This window comes from Brachycentrus maculatus, unplaced genomic scaffold (genome assembly GCF_059751285.1).
Source record: "Brachycentrus maculatus isolate JH-2025_06_01 unplaced genomic scaffold, ASM5975128v1 h1tg000153l, whole genome shotgun sequence".
Lineage (NCBI taxonomy): Eukaryota > Metazoa > Arthropoda > Insecta > Trichoptera > Brachycentridae > Brachycentrus > Brachycentrus maculatus.
Window position 1 is genome coordinate 1170338 of NW_028280906.1, and position 21815 is coordinate 1192152.

At 34.4% G+C, this 21815-nt stretch overlaps 1 protein-coding gene across 1 annotated transcript; it reads left to right on the forward strand.

Annotated features, from left to right (window-relative positions):
- The first annotated feature begins 930 nt into the window (after positions 1-930).
- LOC148308681 (uncharacterized) lies at positions 931-19937 on the forward strand. Its single transcript, XM_088261359.1, has 12 exons — positions 931-1257; positions 1504-1945; positions 8088-8239; positions 12431-12544; positions 13309-13418; positions 14891-15023; positions 15841-15974; positions 17392-17540; positions 17762-17857; positions 18109-19127; positions 19204-19360; positions 19436-19937. The coding sequence occupies exons 2-12, from the start codon at positions 1542-1544 to the stop codon at positions 19524-19526; spliced, it is 2559 nt and encodes an 852-aa protein (XP_088117485.1). The 5' UTR covers positions 931-1257; positions 1504-1541; the 3' UTR covers positions 19527-19937.
- Positions 19938-21815: the final 1878 nt, after the last annotated feature.

The window sequence follows — 21815 nt, forward strand, 5'->3', positions numbered from 1 at the left end:
TTCACACAAAAACAATGAAATGTGTTGGACTGGCCAATAATTTAGCCAGACATAAACCTAATTGAAAATCTATCGGTAATCTGTAAGAATCGGCTTTCCAAAATTGAGTGCACTACGGTGGAAAAGCTCATTTTGTCCATAATTCAGGTATGGTTTAGAGACAAAAAAAAGTGACATCCACGTGCCAAAACCTTAAATAATAAATGCCAAGAAAAGTAAAAACAATAAAACATTAATACAGCCCAAATGATATCATATTAAATATCACTTTGTGATTTAACTAATAAACAAAATATCTTACAAAACTTTTTTACGAAAATACACCATAAAAGTTTGTTTCAATTAATCTGTTCGATACTGTATGATACTGTAATTAATCTGTTCGATACTGTACTGATGCAATATGTTGTTCCCAAGAGAAGAACAAACTCTAAACAAGGTTCCTATATTTATCGTTCATCAAAATTGGTCAACGATGAAAATGGGAATGTTCTACTCAACATTGTCAGCACTGCGATAGCGTACATAGTATACAGTAAGTCGATATTTACATCGTGGCGTGCCCCAATTTCGACATCATTTGTCTTGGACTTTTTCTCATTTTCCTTTCTCGCGCCCCTCTTCTGGGTATTTATATTTAATGCCATATGAAAATTTTTGTAAATAGAATGTTACAAATACCTGCTTTTTTGTTACTTATTACTGTTAATGTATTTTTGTAACTGTAAATATAAATAAAATAAAATAAAATAAATAATTGATTAAAAAGTGTTTTAAAAGGGGGTATTGAAAAGTGTACGCATTGCAGTGGTTATATCATTCGCTACTGATTTTCGAATGCGGAAGTGACATATGTATGAAGCTCGACGTAAGATGTGCACGCGGCAGAATATCGACCGTCCTCTCGCTAGGAATGATCACATCGTACCCGAGTCCGCCAAATAATCATCCTCGACCGACACCCTGCGCGCAGGAGCCGCGTCGCTTGGTGGGGACGTTACTATACGGGACTTTCATTTGCAAAACAACGCTCATATACGCGGTCGCCGATTACTATGTACTCCTCTCATCGTACCGAGCGACCCGGAAAATAGCGCAATTACGGTCTTACACATCCTTGTCGGCTTGTCGCGCGAAAAGAGACGTATATTTGTGCCCGTAAAGCTAATACATAAATCGCGTTATTCTATCCCAGACCTCGGTTACTCTATGCTGCGGATTTTTCGTCACATGTGTTCGTTCAGCGTACGTCTGGGGGTAAGTAATCGACCTGCACATTTTGCGCGTTTCAAAAATAAATAATGTATAAATTTGTTTTATAAAAATAAGGATTGTCAAACTTTCAATTTAAGTTTTTTCTTAGGAAATAGCACTATTTCTTACAATCTACTGTGACACTGAGTAAAACTTAAATAAAAAATGGACTGTCTGAAAATGTACCACAAAGTGACTGCCGAATCAATTAATGAAGGAATTATTAAAAATAGTATGTCGTTGTTACAGAATTAGTATTGAATTCGGCGCTAACGTTGTCGGAGATTATGTACGAGATGGGCGACGACGACAGTCCGTCTCCGTCGGACCACGAGGAATTGATCCAGATCGAGGAGAGCGACGCCAGCTCGGACGGGGACGAGCAGACGGCCACTTGTTCCGCCAAAGACTCGCCGGAACTGCATCCCAAGGAGGCGCGTCATTCTCTACCCGAGGCGGGCGGGACCAGCATGGCGGACTTGTGCCTCACGGGCCTGGCGCTGACGCTGTCCTCGACCGGCCTCATGGTCATGTATCCCGCGTACATCGACAAGACGGACGCGACCCCCGTCATGTTCCTGTTCCCCTCCACGTGCTGCCTCCTGACGCTGCTGCTCGCCACGCAGCTCCTCGAGAAGATGGGCAGGATCCAAAGACTTCTAATCAGCCGCTGCCCGTTCCCTTCCAGGAGGTAAGACCTAGCGCCGTTTCTTCCTTATAATATCACTGTAATCCTGACATGATGCGACATGCTTGGCGACTGTTACGGTGGGGACTGACCTCCTCATTTTGTCGTAACGTAACATTTGCAGCGAGCGTCTGACTTCGGATGGAGCACTCGGAACGCTGCACTGACGATACGAATGCTCGCATCGTAACGTGTTACGTTACGGCGAAATGACTCCGGTCCTTTATAATCATCAATATAAAAACCCATTGACTTATTTGCGATTTAAGTTTTGTGCTGACATTTCTTGGTGGAACTGCATTTTATATAATAAAATAACAACTTTGTATTTTTTTCCACTTGAATTTTATTTGACCAGCAACCGGGTTTCAGCAGCAAACCCGGTAGCTGGTCAAATAAAATGGAAAAAATTGCATAGTTGTAATTTTATTATTATTTGCGATTGTTCCATATTAAGAATATCAACCTGTAAATATAAACAATGCGAGTTTGTGTTCTTTTTTTCAGATAATAGTATGAAAATTCGAATATAACTATTCAATAATAATGTATATATGTATGTATGTACATACAATTCAGTATCGCTGTTGATAAAAACAAATTGATAGATCGATATTATGAATGAATTCTCGTATATTTCATTTACAATTTTAAGTACAATTTATGAATGAATAGTAAATGTAGAAATTTTAAATATATTTGAAGACTAAATTTAAAGCTTGTACAATAAATTAAAAACATTTTAAATAACATTTTTTTTAATTGAAAAATATATTTTGAACGGTTTCCAAACATCTTGACCAGAAGAAAATTTGAACAACACAGATTATTTCTTGAATCATGAGTGTATTAATCCCGGCTAAGAATTATGGACCTAGATTTTCACATTTTCCGTCAGTAACTTATTTACATTTTTAGAATATACCGTGATTGATACCTATTTTCGTAGCTTCGATAAATTTTTAATATTATTTTGTTTGTAAATAAAAATAAGACTTGACGCTGGCAGAAACATCCTCTCACAGGCTGACTGCCAAATAATAATAAATAAATAAAAATACATTAACCTTCTTCAGGGTGTAGTGTAATACGGTTCAAGCTCGAAAATACATATGTATTATTTTTTTATATTATTTTTTGACATCTCATCAAAGATGAAGAAAAATATGGAAGTCTGGGCATTTACGGGGCTGACGACCGTCATAGGCTGGTTTAAGTGATCACTTTACACACGTGTAACATTCACCAATTCTACCCATTATTGACAACCACACTACTCAAATTTTTGGAATATCTATATATATGAACCAATTTAGAAACCTTGTTCTTGAATCACTAGAACTTCACTAGAGACATCTATTGGTGAGATGTAAAGAAGCTTTTTATCAAGCAGTACATATATTCGAGTACATGTGTTCGAGTGTGTTATTGTAAACATGGAAACATTTGCAAACCTGTAGGCAATGATTGTATACGAGTATACAACATTATTGTGGTTATATAATTCTATATTAATCAAACCACATTATTGATCACAAATCGCTCACTCCTTTCAAGAACGTCATAAATCAAAAAACTTGATTTTTCAGGAGAACGTTTTTAAAGTTTAAAAATATAACACAATGTATTGAAAATAACTATCAATCCTTATTGAACTTTTTACTGTGCAACAGATCTTTTAAGGTAAAACCTGAAGGTTTATTCTCCATTTGAAAAATATTAAATATATATATTTTTTAAAATTAACAAAACCTTTTCTTCAAAATGCAAAAACAACACTTTCTGCCCTGTAACGGGTAAATATTAAGTTAAAAATATACCTCTTTTGCTGGGATATAGTTCATTTTCTGTATATTCCGAAAACATGCACAACTGAAAATTGTCGATTTTTGATTTATGACGTTCTTGAAAGGAGTGAGCGAAATGTGTTCTCACTGAAGTGGTTACAAAGACATTTCTGTGTACCCAGTTTACTACGAATATGTAATATAATAGCTACAAAATATGAATAGATTATCTTTATTTTTCATATTATTTTTTTGACATCTCAACATAGGTGAAGAAGAAAATCTGGAAATCTGGGCATTTACGGGGCTAACGACCGTCAGAGGCTGGTTTAAGTGATTTAATTCTACCTATGATTGACAACCACACTATTCAAATTCTTGGAAGTTCTATATATAAGATCCAATTTTGAAACATTGTACAAGAATCACTAAAATTTTTACTAGTGACATCTATTGGTGAGACGAAGAAGCATTTTTATTCAGCGTAAACTCTTATATTTGTATGTGTGGTCCGAATCCTGGATTATAATCACATAGTCAAAAAAATAATATGATAAATAACTCCTATAATTGGAGATAATCCATATTTGTGAACAAGTATTTGGACACACTCAAAATGTCGTTCTCTTTGTTTTCCCTGGAATTTCTAGTTAGTACGTATCTGCCTACTTGGTACCTGTATGGATTGAAGGGTCGCGTTCACATGCATATATCGCACACCTAGATCAAAATTGTATCAACTCAAAAATGATGATTTTTTTTATATAATCGCGGATTCGGATTCTACATACGAAGACGCATATCATAGTTATACAGTAGAAAGTGACGAAGTTCATTTTTTTTTACAAAAACGTGATCATTGACTACTTGATATCTTACTAGCTTAATATTGCCCTGAAAAAATCCCAAAGCGATTTTAAACTTGTAAGTATAATATTTTGTATAAAATTTTGTCCGCCTCCGTAGTGTAATGGTCAGCCAGCTCGGCTACCGTTCTGGAGGTCCTAGGTTCGATTCCCAGGGGGGGTAAAATAAATAAAAGTGATTTTTTCACTGTAATATTTATTTAATATCACCCTGGACTGGTACCTGAAGCGGAGGGCTGATCACCTTTCCCTCACGTGTAAACGATCAAGATAACACTGCGTTTATATGAAGCAGTGCCCTATGCACCATTTGGTGCGGATAAGGGTTTTTATTTTATTTATTTTAAGTATAATATATTGACTTGTTAAAAATGACTAACTGCATTGATGTTTATTTTCTTGCCAAGCAAAGGTGACTTAAATGGCTCTCCTGAACATTTTACGTTGTGTTAGTTGGTCACTTTCTCCTGCAGGACAACGATATATCAATTCATCCGATTTGTCAATATCTTAAATATTCTTCAAAGGACAGCACTACTAAAACAGTTGTAATTTTAATAACTGCAATAAAATGTTAATTTGTAATTGTTTTTTTTACTGTTCAAGTACTATCTACCCTCTGATTGCAAACAGCTATATAAGGTATCAAACGTTTTGATCAACATCACTAGTTTGTTTGTGGTTGGTTGGAAAATATTACTTGTAAGCCCGCCAATGTACTTATTTATTTTCTGTACATAAAGTTTAAATAAATAAAATCGAGCGGGGTAGACATACGAGTTGCGACAGTTTTGGCGACTAGATCTTGATCGAATAGACAAATATTCACTGCTTAATTTCGAGTTGCGACCATTTTGATGAGTCAGATACGCGAAAAGTTTATTTCGACTTATTTCATTTCAAGCTGAAATAATGAGAGAAAAAACTTTAAATATGTTGTGCACAACAGTAGTTACTCAAAAAATCGTATTTTAAGAATAATCATATTATTTGTATGAAATGTTTTAATGTAAAAAAGATAATAAAAAAGCTTGTTTTCATCTCACCAATAGATGTCTCGAGTGAAGTTCTAGTGATTCAAGAATAATGTTTTAAAATTGTGGTTTGATTAATATAGAATTATATAACCACAATAATGTTGTATACTCGTATACAATCATTGCCTACAGGTTTGCAAATGTTTCCATGTTTACAATAACACTCGAACACATGTACATATGTACTGCTTGATAAAATGCTTCTTTACATCTCACCAATAGATGTCTCTAGTGAAGTTCTAGTGATTCAAGAACAAGGTTTCTAAATTGGTTTATATATATATATAGAACTTCTAAGAATTTGAGTAGTGTGGTTATCAATAATGGGTAGAATTGGTGAATGTTACACGTGTGTACAGTGATCACTTAAACCAGCCTATGACGGTCGTCAGCCCCGTAAATGCCCAAACTTCCATATTCTTCTTCATCTTTGATGAGATATCAAAAAATAATACATTTCATATTACTTATATTGGCTAACTTCACGTTTGACGTGTCCATTAAACCGTATGTGCCACTTATATAAAGTATTTCAGTGCAGTTCAATTCGTTGACATGTAAAGTGCATTCAACTCAGTGCAAGAAGATTGATACACTTTTAGTCTCGTTAAATTGGAAGCGCAATTTGCAATGTGTGTTCCAATTTACCATCACCCCTCGCGACTGGATTGTGCTAATTCAATCTCCTATCGAATGTTACGTGCAAGAGTACCATATCGCACACCTAGATCAAAAGAGTATCAACTCAAGAAAACTGTTTTTTCAGGAGAGACGAAAAACGTATAGTGATGTCGCCTTATGTAATACAAGTTTCCTGTTTTCTTTTATGAATGAACAATGCATATCAAAGTATATTTTTTATATTATTTTTTGACATCTCATCAAAGATGAAGAAGAACATGGAAGTCTGCTGGGCATTGGTTTAAGTGATCACTTTACACACGTGTAACTTTCACCAATTCTACTCATTTTTGACAACCACACTACTAAAATTCTTGGAAGCTCTATATACATGAACCAACTTTGAAATATCATTCTTGAACCACTATAACTTCACTAGAGACATCTATTGGTGAGATGAAAAGAATCTTTTTATTGAGCAGAAACTCTTTTATCAGTATGTGAGGTCCGAATCCTGGATTATAATCACACACATGAGAAACGCCTGAAAATATCATTTTTATTTTTATTATTGAAGCATATAATATGACTAGATAATTTATTTACAACATTTTGAGTGCGTCCAAATACTTGTTCACAAAATTCAGATTTTGTGAACAAGTATTTGAACACACTCAAAATGTTATAAAAAAAATATTTATAAGTATGCGAGTTCGAACAGTTTGCGAATTTTAATCAAGATTTATGCGATTTTTTCTTATGATTATGTATAGATTAGGGAGGCTAGATTCTGGTATGAATGGTATTAGATAGTGTGCAAAATATGCCAGAAATTGTCGCATAGTTTAAATGAAACTTTTACTAAACACACTCAATATTGTCGTCGCTTCTATGAGAAGTTGCAAATGATTGGCTCTGTAAACGAACTGTAGTCGTATCAACGAGCGTAAGCGAAACATTAAGGCCCAGTATTCGATAAGTCACTTAATTTTCTTTTCAAACTTTATTTTCTTTAAACCCAGGTAACATTTTACGTAATCGATTTTTTTCTTAAAACATAGTTCTTTTGTATGGAAAAAATAAATTTCGAAATAATTATATGGGTTTGAAAAGGAAAGAAGAAAAAAGAAAGGGTTCATTTTTTTCCTCCATACATATTCTAAAAAACAAAAAATATCCAATATATCGTAGTCATACAGGAGAAAGTGACCAAGTGCATTTTGTACAAAAACGTGATCATTGACTATTTGATATCTTAATAGCTTAATATTGCCCTGAAAACATCCCAAAGGATTTTAAACTTGGAAGTATAATATATTGACTTGGTAAACACGACTATTTGCATTGATGTTTATTTTGTTGCAAAGCAAAAGTGACTTAAATGGCCCTCCTGAACATTTTACGTTTTGTTAGTTGGTCACTTTCTCCTGTACGACTACGATATGTACATTATTAAAAAATATACATCGGGCGCGGAAAGACGTGTCACCTCTTTAGCAGTTGGCTGGCGAATGAGTTCTGTATTTGCGAATATCCCCTTAAATGTCAATTTTATCGAACATCTTGAGGGGGGGCTCGATGAATAATTTTTACTTTTAAAATATTTTCACATAATTTTTCTTTAACTTGAGTTTTGATCTTTCCCTCTTCCCCTTTTCCTACCCGCCCCCGTCCTCTTTCCAGGTATTTATATTAAATCCCAAATGTAAAATTTTGTAACTGGAATGGTACAAATACCTGTTTTGTGTTACTCGTTAATGTATATGTATTTTTGTAACTGTTCTGTAAAATTTCCAAATAAAATAAAAAAAATAATTAAATATAATATTAATAGGTTATGCGAAGCAGCCCTGAGTTATGGATGCGGATGTCTTATGGTCACATACGCTCAGGTGGATGGAAGAGTTCCGTGCCATCTACAGGACCCCTTGAAGGCTGTCATCATCATCCTGTCACTCCTCTATTACTTCTTCTTATGCAAGAAAAGTAAGTCATCAATAACTTTTTGAACTGCCTATTTTCAAATAAATCAATCAGTGAAATTCCTATTTTACGTTTTTTAAGGGACTGAAAAAAACTTAAATGGAGGGTAAATGTCAATGCGGGGTATTGAAAAATAAAACATTTTTATTGAATTTATTTTTTGTGAAAATAATGTACATATCTGAGTGTTTTTGCATTAAAAAATCTAAATAGACAAAAAATTTTAATAGGAGGTATTGAAAAAAACCTTTTAATTAAATTTATTTTTTGTGTAAATCATATAGATGATTTCTCTTTGCATACAAAAACCTAAATGGAGGGAAAATGTATATACAATATGAAAACCAAACATTTTACTTTGATTTATTTTTTGTTAAAATCGTGAATTTATTAGAGATTTTTTGCATACAAAAACTTAAATGGAAAAAAGTTTAAATTGGAGGTAAAGTAATTTAAAAAAAGTCTTTTTGTAATAATTTTAATGACTTAACGATTAAAACAAACAAAAAACATTATAAAACAATTATTTTTTGACATCTCAACATAGACGAAGAAGAATATGGAAGTCTGGGCATTTACGGGCTTACGGCCGTCATAGGCTGGTTTAAGCGATCACTTTACACACGCGTAACATTCTACCCATGATTAACAAACACACCATTCAAATTCTCGGAACATCTAGATATATTGAATTATCTCGATACATAGTTCTTGAACTCGATAGACTTCACGAGAGATATCTATGGTGGGACGAGGCAAGTTTTTTATTAAGCAGAAACTTTTCATTTGTATGTGAGTCCGTAAGTTTAAGTCGTGTAAGTTTTGTCCGCCTCCGTAGTGTAATGGTCAGCACGCTCAGCTACCGTACTGGAGGTCCCGGGTTCGATTCCCAGGGAGGGTCAAATAAATATAAGTAATTTTTTCATTATAATATTTATTCAATATTACCCTGGACTGGTACCTGAAGCGGAGGGCTGATCACCTTTCCTTCATGTGTTAATGATCAAGATAACACTGCGTTTATATGATGCAGTACCCTATGCACCATTGGGGTGCTGATCAGGGTTTGAATAAATGAAATGTGCGTTCCGAATCCTGGATTATATTCTAACTAAAAACTCCTTTGAGATAATTGGAGATAATCCAGATTTGTGAACAAGTATTTGGACACACTCAAAACGTTGTAAATTAATTAATTGGTCGAATTATAAGCTTTAATAAAATCAAAATGGTATTTTCTAGCGTTTCTCGAGTGATCGATAGTATTCTTGTTGAACTCTGTAAAGAAAAAAGGAGAAAAAAAGGATTTTATTTAATTCTTCTGTGCGTGTGTATGTCACCCAACTCCTAAACGTCTGTTTGAATTTTCTCTATTTAAAAAGTAATAAATTTAACGACTAAGTCATAGCTGTCTATAAAGACGGACTTTGTTGTTGTTCCCGTTCTACGCGTTACGTCTGTGGTTGACGGGTGGGTTTGTCGTATGTACTTTGGAGGTTGATAGGGGATGAGTAGGAAGATAATTAAGGCTCCAAGGCAGCGGCTCTCAAACTTTTTTGGCGAGGGAACCTTTTTTTTATCCTAAATATTTTAAATTGCCCTAAAATAAGCAAAACCTAATCTTGTGCTCATTATTTCTTTATAATCATTTAATAAAAATGACAAAAATAGGTATATTATAGACTACTGACTTGACAACAGTATATTAAATATCACACAATAATTCAATACACAAAATAACGCTGTAATTTGATAAAATTGTATATTTTAAATGGGAGGTAGTAAGTTATTTTTTTAAAGTTTTTATTCTACTGCTTAAGAACATAACAGTAACATCTCACGTAATTGTTTTTTTTCTCTCTTAAAAACACCGTTTTTGTATTGAAAAATAAGTTTGACTCTTTTTTTTAACTGTTTAATGTCAGGCGTGAAAGAAGAGAGTCGAATGACGTATCAAGTGTTAAGTGGGGACTGACGGGAGTCATTCGTCGCTACGTAACACGTTACGATGTGAGCATTCGTGTAGTCAGTACAGCGAGCCGAGCTGGTCGCCGCTCGTTCCGAGTGCTCCATCCGAAGTCGGATGCTCGCCGCGAATGTTAGGTTACGACAAAATGCTCCGGTCAGTCCCCACCTTTAGGTGTCGTCCTAATACAACGCGATCATCGCGCGTTCTCGGGAACATTACTCGTACGAACGCCCGATTAACCCTTACTGGTTCAATGTCGAATCTCAATCTCACTCGTATCTATTACAACAATATGTGGAGCAGAGTACAAAATATTTTTTTCCAATTGGAATGCAACTGTCTACCTAGATTTTATTTTTATTTTGGGGGACCGGAAAGGGTTAAACATATTGAGCAATAATCGTGTCGACGCCCAATTTTCGTTATCGGGCAATCGCGCGATGATCGCGTATTTGCGGTGTATTAGGACGACGCCTTGTGCTACTTGTCGCAACGTAGCCCTCGCGGAGGCTTTGCGGAGCTTCAGGGCTCCGCGGACCACACTTTGAGAGCCGCTGGGAGCTTGGTTTGGAAATGACCCATATATTTCCTCAACATCCTCCAATATTCTCTCGGCACGCAACATGTAATTAACGATTAATTGGGTTCAGCAAAGGAAAGGATAATTATAATTATGGTATATACACTAGTCACAATATGATACAAAATAATTACACTGCGCGAGTCGTATAATATCACGACAAAATACGATTTGCAGAGTGGGGGAATTCTATTTGTCAGTATAAAGTTATATTCAGATTACTGAACTATCGTTTTTTTCTTTCCGAAGTTTTTATTTATTATTAAGGCCCAACATACGCAACTTAATTTTCTTTATGATTCATATTTGAACCACTAACTTTGTGATTTTCCATTTTATAATTAAAATGTAACTTTGTTTTAAAATCAATATAAATATTTTATTATAACTAAATTATAATGTCTACCGGTTTCGAAGCTAACCGCTTCTTTATCAAGACTGATTTATACTATAAATTAGTTTTTATTTATTATTAAGGCCCAACATACGCAACTTAATTTTCTTTATGATTCATATTTGAAGCACTAACTTTGTGATTTTCCATTTTATAATTAAAATGTAACTTAGTTTTAAAATCAATATAAATATTTTATTATAACTAAATTATAATGTCTACCGGTTTCGAAGCTAACCGCTTCTTTATCAAGACTGATTTATACTATAAATTAGTTTTTATTTATTATTAAGGCCCAACATACGCAACTTAATTTTCTTTACGATTCAAATTTGAAGCACTAACTTTGTGATTTTCCATTTTATAATTAAAATGTAACTTTGTTTTAAAATCAATATAAATATTTTATTATAACTAAATTATCTACCGGTTTCGAAGCTAACCGCTTCTTTATCAAGACTGATTTATACTATTAATTAGTCTTGATAAAGAAGCGGTTAGCTTCGAAACTGTTAGACATTTTATTTAAGTTATAATAAAATATTTGTAGTGATTTTAAAACAAAGTTACATTTTAATTATAATTTAATTTAATTCCAGGTAATATTTTGGGTAATTGTTTTTTTGGTTAAAATACCGTTTTCACATGCAAATATTAAATACAACGTTATTTTTAGAAGTTATCGTACGTAGATACGTACATAATTATTTATGTGTAACATATACATAGTTACATTTAAGTTCAACTACTGTTATTATTTATATTTCTCTATTTTTGGTAATTACCGTAGGTTGCAATGGTACTGTTTTTTATTTAGTATTTTTATTAAGTATCCTACCTGCAAACAAGCCTTCAAAGGCTTTGTGGGTTAATTATTTTGAAAAAAAGTTTCTTTTAAAAAATTAAAACATGGAATGATTTTTTTTAAATCTTCACATTAAAAAAAATCATGTAAGTACGAATTATTTATTGATTTGGCATTTAATTTGTAGAACTCCATTTTAATTTATGCATTAATTTTAAATCAAGCACAGATTTTTTGAGTCTACTAACTTAGTAGACTCAAAAAATCTGTGTTTGATTTAAAATTAATACATTAAGTACAAATTCGCGTAAGTCGAAATCACAAGTTATAATTACCGACTGTATATACTGTATTATAATTACCGATTCTTACTGTATTATAATTACCGATTCTTTTCTGTATAATAATTACCGATTCTTACTGTATTATAATTACCGATTTTCTAGTGTTGGGGCTCCGCAAACTATTCGCAGCGTCAGTAATGGCCGTGGGGCTCTTCATAGCGGCGGACTATGGACTATGCGACCAGTTCAAGTGCCGTGGAGCCGAATCTCGCGTCGGTGAGTATTTCCTCTTCTTCTTCATCTTCTAACCCAGAGGTGCGTAGGGCACTGCATCGTATCAATGCTGCGCTCCGGGTGCCAACCGGTCCAGGGCTTCGGTAGTTAAATGCGCAACGGTGGAGAACAAAGAGATGAAGAAGAAACTAACTAACTCACCATTGCGCCGCTTCCCCGCAGGGGTAGGCAGAGAGAACGCCACACCAGTCTGTATTTGCAAACCATCTTCGCCAATTCCAGGTTCACGCATCTCCTCATACATCTTCTCCAAACCCTTATACGCACTCGAATGGTGCCATGGGGCACTGCATCATATAAACGCAGTGTAATCTTGATTGTGAACACATGAAAGAAAGGTGATCAGCCCTCCGCTTCAGGTGCCAGTCCAGGGTTATATTGAATAAAGATTAGAGTGAAAAAATCACCTCATACATCTTTACCGATTATTCAGACTTCAGACCTGATCACGCCCAAGTACTTGAAATATTTGATAATGTCATGTTTTCCCTGGTTTTCCTCTGCTTCTATTTTCACTCACTCGATTCACATCTCCAAACCATCTCAACATACCTTTCTTAATTTTATCGATAATCTCAACATTATTAAGGTAAAGTAATAAGTATAGGGTGTTTTTTTAGAGGTATACAAATTAAAAATTTTCAAAAAATAATATGACAATGTTGCTAGTTAAAAAATCAAGCCTCAAAAAAAAAACAACCCTAAATTTGAGTCGTGAGAAGTAATTGTTTCATTATTATTTGCAGAAAACAGCTGGCAATCTCGCGTTGGATGGACAATAGTCTACTTGGTCGGTTTGGGATTCTTCACACTACATTTCACATTGACTGAAGAGCACATTATTCAGCGGCCTGTTGTAAGTGGAAATCCATCGATCTACGATGGAAAAATTTGAAATCTTGAAATTTTGAAAATGAGTGCCCGAAAAGCACAACACTCTCAAGACAGTTAATCGCACTTAACAAAATTAACCAGCTAAATTATAAACTAACTAACTAACCATCACGCCGCTTCCCCGCAGGGGTAGGCAGAGAGAATAGAGCGCTACACCACTCTGTCCTTGCAAACATTCTTCGCCTCTTCCACATTCATGCATCTCCTCATACATACCCGCCGATTGTTACGACTCCTAACCTGACCACTTTCAAGTATTTGGCATACCTGATCGTGCCATGTTTTTCTCGGTCTTCCTCTGCTTCTTTTCCCGCTAACATTCGCCTCATAAATTTGTTTTACCGTTCTTTCCTCATTCATTCGTTCTACATGTCCAAACCATCTCAACACACCTTTCTTAATTTTATCGATAATGCTTATCTCAGCTTTGCATTCCTTCCTTATTTCACTATTCGTACATCTATCATACATCGTTTTGTCGCACATTCTTCTGAGAGATCGCATTTAAATTAATAGCATTAATTTAAATTGATCGCAGCTAAATTATAGTAACATTTTATCCTTCCCCTGGAATCTTGGCGTTTTTGACATAATACATCTATATAGATAAAAATGTAAATGGTCGTTTGTTCCAAAACTCAAATCTCCTAAAATAATTTTGCCACAAAGTTGCATTCTAATACGCGCGTGTTTTTTCATACACCAATGATAGGTGTTTTTATACCTATGACAGACAAAAACGTGTTTATAAAAAAATGGCAGCGCCATCTGTTGAACGTAACAGCGACTCACGCAATACTAAACAGTGCTTACGTACAGGTGCTTTTTGACGGGTGTGTCACCTTTTAATGTGTGTTTTTTTTCTTTTCTATTTAACCAGACTGAATGGTTGAACTAAAAATGATTTGTTTGAATTCCTTTACATTTTGCATATATCCTTTAACAGGAACGAAGTGATTGAAGGTGGATAATTAGGTCACCCGTTTAATGCATCTTTGTATGATGTTTACTATATCCTCTGCTTCTTCTTCTTCTTCTTTTAGGACTAGGTCCTGTCATTCTCGGGTCGCTCCTGGGAGGTGGAAGACCAGCTATCCTTCCATCGTTTAGGTGGTCTTCCTGGGGGTCTGATCCCGCCTATGCTGCTGTTCGCTGCCACCACTCGATCCGAACTCGCTCTTCTCACATGATCTCTCCAGAAACGTCTTCTTTCTCTTCCCCATTGCACAACATCTTCAACATCGCAGATTTTTCTTATATCTGAGTTTCTTACTCTGTCGCGAAGTGTTAGGCCTGCAATGGGTCGTAGAGTCTTCATTTCGGATGTCCTAAGAAGGCTTTTTGTTCTCGCGGTGTCGGCTCTTGTTTCCGTGCCGTATGCCGTATCCTCAGCATATTATGTTATTGCTCTACATGACCCAGTTATATTTACAGGGCTCGCTGTACGTATCCCTGTCTGGATCTCTTCTCTCCACTGTCTCTAGAATAGTCTCAAGGGAAGAAACGGGAGATCAAGCATACAGGAGAAGCGCGGATGTGCCCATAGATCATCCAGCAAATAATAATGGTAAAGAAAAATATATAGTTTATACATATATAAAATAATAATAATAATAATAAAACCCTTATCCGCACCCCAATGGTGCATAGGGCACTATGTCATATAAACGCAGTGTTAACTTGATCGTTAACACATGAAGGAAAGGTGATCAGCCCTCCGCTTCAGGTACCAGTCCAGGGTAATATTGAATAAATATTACAGTGAAAAAAATCACAAATTTATATATCGCTCACTCCTTTCAACAACGTCATATATTAAAAATTCCGTTCTTGAAGCGATATTATATGTATTTTTAAAAAAAATGGCACTCAGACTCGAAAAGGTTCGCCTTCCCTGACCTAAGCTGTGCAGTAGTAGTGAAGCTATTCGAATGGGTAAACGAGAGGGAGTAATACTAATCTGCGAGTGTTGTAATAGGGAGTGTTGTAATCACTCGGGAGGAATATCTAATTTAACATACTCAACCTATAAAGGATTGTGTAAGACTCGTTTTGTGTTCGCGAAATTCGCATTCGTAAAAACATCGTTTTCGTAAGTTGGTAACGAATGACGTCACAGAAACGAATCCACACTACTACTATTACAGCTTTATAAAGCGGATACATAAAGAGATACGCCCCATAACACACCCTATGATGTAAAATTTGATGAAGTATAGCGGTATCCGTTTTTCGTTTTACTCATACCATATATCTAAAGTTTAAACCTTAATATCTCTTTAACTTCTCTACAGATTTCAATGAGAATGTTACCGATAGTCTTGTGATTTTTCATATTAATTTATTAGCTAATAGTAACACGTCATGAGAATGATCAATTGCAGAACACCCGTGTGACTCAAACGCTGGACACAAGAACAAGAAATCTAGTGTCGTCATTGCATTGTGGATTCAAGGATCAACCTGGTTGCTCATGCTGACTGCTGCGATAGTCTACATGGGAGGCTCGATTGCGAGAGTGAGTAAATATCAGATCTACCAGAAATTACTAAAGTTGAATTTAAAATATTTATTCTGTAATGTGCAGAAGAATGGCATTGTTCAAGAAATTAAAAATTATAATAAAAAATATAAATGTATCGAATCGCTAAAACGATCTTGGAATTAATGTCAAATAATTATAATAATAAAATGGAATTTTTTATTTATTTAAAAAGTATCCGCTCAGTAAAAAAAGCTTCATCGTCTCACTAATAGATGTCACTAATCAAAATTCTAGTGATTCATGTACAATGCTTCAAAATTGGATAGGTTATATAGGACTTTCAAGAATTTGAGAAGTGTGGTTGTCAATCGTGGGTATATTGGTGAATGTTACGCGAGGGTAAAGTGATAACTTAATCCAGCCTATGACGGTCGTAAGCCCCGTTAATGCCTAGACTTCCATATTCTTCTTCATCTATGTTTAGATGTTAAAAAAATCTAATAATTCTAATCCGATTAAAAAGGGTCATTTTTTGTCAAAACAAGTTATGTCAAAATTGGATCGTTGCTGAGAATGACTTTTATTGTTCACATTATTATTAACGATTATTTTTACATAGCGAAAAAAAGAAAAAAGTCAGTCGTCTTCCAACTACTACTGTATGATCAATTTTTTCACAATCACAATTTTTAGAATAAGTACCGCGTGTGATTGTATTATATTTTAAGTTAGTAAAGCGATACGAGTATGTTCATATAAAGGTTAGGTTAGGTTAGGTAAGGCTAGGTTAGGTTATAAGAGTTTAATAAGTATCAATTATTCAATTTTATTAACCGTATTGTCGAACTGAAGTTACTTGAACAAATGGAGGGATAAAGAGAGTGCGAGGGATTACGGCGGAATTCTCCAGTCAGTCTCCATCTGTAGAGGTAGATAGTAAGGTAAGCTGAGTACTGCTTACTAGGGTAGGAAGTAGAGGTAAGGTAATAAAGTAAGGTAAAGCTGGTACTACTCAGTAAGGTAGGGTAGGTACCGTAGTTACCTAGCTACTTGAACTTTGATGTGTTACTTGAGCCCAGTACAAAAAAAAAAAAAATCTGTATTTGGTCTACAATAATGAATGTATCGTGACAATAAGTGTTACCTGTCAGGGAAACAATGAATCATGTCGATACGTTCATTATTATAGACCAAATACAGATCTAAATATTTTTTTGTACTGGGCTCAAGTAACACATCAACCCCGTTGTACAGTACTGCTTGCATTTTTATGTCACGATACCATGCGGGTAAGTTAGGATAGGCACTGGTCTTCTGCCTACATGAAGCACATCCCTGCCTATACTAAAACCATAAGGGAGACCTTCAAGAAGATTGTTCAACAATATCACTAGCCTCACATGACCACGAAAAGTTAAAATGTGAGATTGCAATACATATTATGTTTTAGGGCACAGAGTTCAATGAAGTTCTGTGGAATAATACATTCAAGGGATTGACATGTCATATCCCACAGTGGGGTGAGAGTGATAATGTCCGACATCTTGTCAATACATTGCCAGCTGCCGCAATGGCAGTTCCTGACTATCCAAATGAAGAGTAAGTAGAGTTTATTTATGATATATATAAATGTATAATTATTTTAAGTTCATATAATAAAATAACATATTTTACAAAACTTTATGTCTATCGTGGTAAATTTTATGTCTATCGTGGATAACATTGCCAGATGACAGCATCTATTTAGTATCTACCCACCTTCATTATCCAATTATAATGCATGTGTGTTCTCAGAATTTATGTGAATTTGTTTTCCACAGACCCATTAAAATAAATTCGGATTTCGGAGAGATCAAAATCAATGCAAACAAACGACGGTTACTGCAACATGAACACGCGCATAGTCAGGATTCCAGGTAAGGTGATTAGGAAGTTGCGTTCTCCATCAATTTTGAATCGTTCAAAGGTAGGTAATATTATATTTCTACTAAGAATAACTACTGGTGTGGAGAAACCCAGATTTGTAAACAAGGATTTGGAAACACCTAAAATGTCGTGAATATTATATGGCCTACAAAATATATAAATCAGTGGTATATTATAATGTTTAGTTTAAAGAAAGATTAAGCAAATTAACACCCTAATCAAAAGCATTTTAATTTTCTAGGTTCGACACAAAGAAGAAACATAAAACAAATGACAACTACGAAGAAAAAAACAAAAAAAGGAGCCACAAAAAGAAACAGCGTTTGAACATTGACTCCAAAAAGGATATTTTAAATAAAAATAACAAAATCTTCAATATTCCTACAGGTACTGTGTATAATTCAATGAATTTCAAACAAGGAGAAATTAACCCTATAAAGGAAGATGACAATTTGAAAAGAGATAAACGAACTTCCGACCAACATACTAACTCTTTAGGTTTCAAAATAATACAACCGACAGATTCTTTTTTACAAGGACACGTAATTACAAACAAATTAAAGCCCACTCTCGTGGGACACGTCATTCTTAATAAAACAAGCATTAATATAAATGGGCACGAAATAACTTTCAAACAAGATTTATTTATCAGAGAGCACGACCCATTGCCGGCAAAAACACACAGACAGCACAGAGCGAGACTCGACGTAAGGTTTGTAAGAAGTTTAAACTCGAATATTGGCAATTCTAGTCAGCAAGCTGTAAACAAAGACCAAGATGCAAGAACAAACACAAAATACGAAGTAGACTCATCAAACAGATCCAAGAGGAATGCCGACATACAAGTGTTCAATGACTCCGTGGACGTAGAGAACTTTTTCAAAAACATCAAGGCCTTCGAAAACAACCTCGATCACTATGATAAAGAAGGCCACGAAGTTTCTACGAGTGATGTGGAAATGATAAATTACGAAGGAAAAGGAACCGATTTAGTGGAAATGACAGATAATAGAGAATCGGGTGAGAAATTGACAAGTAATGCACAGACCAATGTTGTTTATGCCATAACTAAGCTGAAATCAGAAGGATGTGGTTATTTATACATCTACGGATATTGGGTGTTTATATCCTACACAGTATTTTCAATCAGTTCTGTAAGGTTTATGATTTTGTCCCAATCGTCTGTATTCACCATAGCTATGATGTCTCCAGCTTTGCCGTTGAGTGGCATATGGTGGGCACTATTTACGCAAAGCCAAGGTTTGTATACTTACTCACAAGTGATAAGAGTAGGTACTCAAAACATAACTTTTCAATCATCCATCTACCTTTACAGATGGAAGTCTCGTGATGCAGCCGAGTTTGAGTGGAGAATTGATATGCGCATTGCTCGGACTACCCATTGTTATCCTCGGCCTAATATTAATGTTCAAAGCACATCTTATACAACCAGGTGGCACTCATAATCAGCAAAATGAAGTCGGTGTCTCTAGGTAATATATTTATATGCAGTTTAAGCTATATTGCTCTTACAATAGATTTCATTCTAAGGAGACTTGTGTTTTCAGGTCAGCAAATAGTGTAAGCACTATCAAACTGTGCACAGATGAAGTAATGACCTACGAGTTGACCCATGGATCTTTGTTGTCACACGCATAGATTCTTCCTTCCAAGACAAGCAAATCTATGATGAATGATAATAATTTTCGTCCATGTCTAAATAAATGCCAAAAAGCCGAATTTAGAAGCTAAGTTTTAAAAATTCTCTCTATAATTACTTTGTGGATATATTATTAGAAATGCCAACAATTATCTCAAATTCAACGAATTAATTGATTTGCTCAGTTAAAAGTGCAGTTTGTACAATATTAATTACATTGTATTATAAAATACAATGAAATAATTTTTTAAATAGATTTTCTTGAATACTCGTATACACACAATTAAAAATATATATATTTTGACTATGTGAAATTATGAATGTTGCTTGATTAGATATAATTTTTAATGATTGTTACTAGAGGAATATATAATAATAATTAGTATATAATACTTATAATGGCCTAAAAATATTTAAAAACATAAAAGACAAGAATTAACAAAAACAATAACTACATAGGTATACAATATTTTGACTGATTTATATAGTTGTTTGACCCGTTATAACAACTAGCAAGGTAAAAATTGCAATAAACTTTTTCAACAATCCATATATGCATGTCCTGTTTAATTAATACGTAGAGTGAAATTACATGTTTGGGTCCTCTTCGGAGTAGTCACCTCCGCGACGCACACACTTATCCCAAAGGTGTTTCCACAAAGGTGGAAACAGTCCTAGAATGCTTTTTTGTGAGGTCCTTCGTTGTATTTGTCTTAATTTGTCCTTATCTCAGAAATCGTCTTTCATTTCAAAGGTCTTCGAGTTTGAGGAACAAGAAGTCAGAAGAAGCAAGATTTGGCGAGTAGGGTCGGTAGGGAAAAACGGTGATCGAGTGTTTAGTCGAAAACTTACACGTTCTGAAACATGAATTGACTGGAGCATTGTCGTGAACTTTGTTGTTTCATCAACCACACCCACCCTACTCACCTAATCTCGCCCCTTCTGACTTATTCTTGTTACCCAAAGTCAAAAGACCTTTGAAAGGAAGAAGATTTGACGATTTTCAAAAGTGGAAATACCGTCGGGATAAGCGTGTTCGTCGGGGAGGTGACAACTTTGAAGGGGACCTACACATGTAACTGTTTTATGACATCAGTCTAAGTATTAATTGAACAGCCCTCGTATTTATACATGTATATATATATATATATATATATATATATATATATATATATATATACATATATATATATATATACAAATATATTTATGAAAATATGTCGTCAGTGGACAAATTATTTAGGTATTGAAATCCTCAATGAATCTAAAAGACACGTACAAGTATATACGTATGTGGCATATATAATTTTTGGACAACGTAAGATGTAGATTATCAATGTATTGTTTAGCGGTATTATTTGATGCACGAATACGGAATGTCAATTTGACGCGTCAATATTTTGTATGAACTAATTGATTTCACTTTCCTCCGGAAACTTGTGACATAATTCAATGAGAAGTTGTTCATATATTTTAGTATGCTACAGTTTCAGTCTCCTCTGAAAAAAATCACATTATAAAAACGAGTAAATATATTCACTGATTTCCAAAGGCAATAAAATTTATTAATTTGAAACATAACTTATTTAAAGTGTTTAAATACTCGTATATCAAAATTATAACATGTTTTGTGTTGAAAATATATTTTTGATATAAAACAAGCTTCAAGCCTAATTTTAAATTTAGGTATATTTTTATATATATTACTCTTTACGTAATTACTACTTGAAAAGCGCAATATTTGAAATAAAATTTGTACGCTGAGTGTTATTAGCCAAAATCTGTCCAAAAAATTGTTGATAAATTTCACGTAATCGATGTTTCAAGCACTGTGTATTGTGTAGATACAGTAATACCTCATTAAATGAATTAGAACAAACTTTTTTAAGGATGTTACATCTTGCACCTCGTACTCCTCTTCTGACCCTCATCCGCACCCAATGATGCATATGGTACTGTATCGAAGTGATGTAGTGTTAACTTATTCATTAATCTCACAGACAAATTGATCGATCCTGCGCTCCAGGGTTATAGTAAATAATAAATATAATGTGAATAAACCTCATATTTGTTTTTACCCCTTGGGTCTCGATATGGGACTTACAATTATAAAGTTAAATGGCAATTAAAAAAATTATGATTTTCGTTAAATCCTCGCCCGAAAAGAAAGCATGTCATTCAGTAATTTTTTTTCCATTTCGTTAGATAATACGCATTAATATTGTAAATTGGCTTTTAAATTGTGTATTTGATTTAACAAGGCTATTGGATTTATTCTAATCCCATCA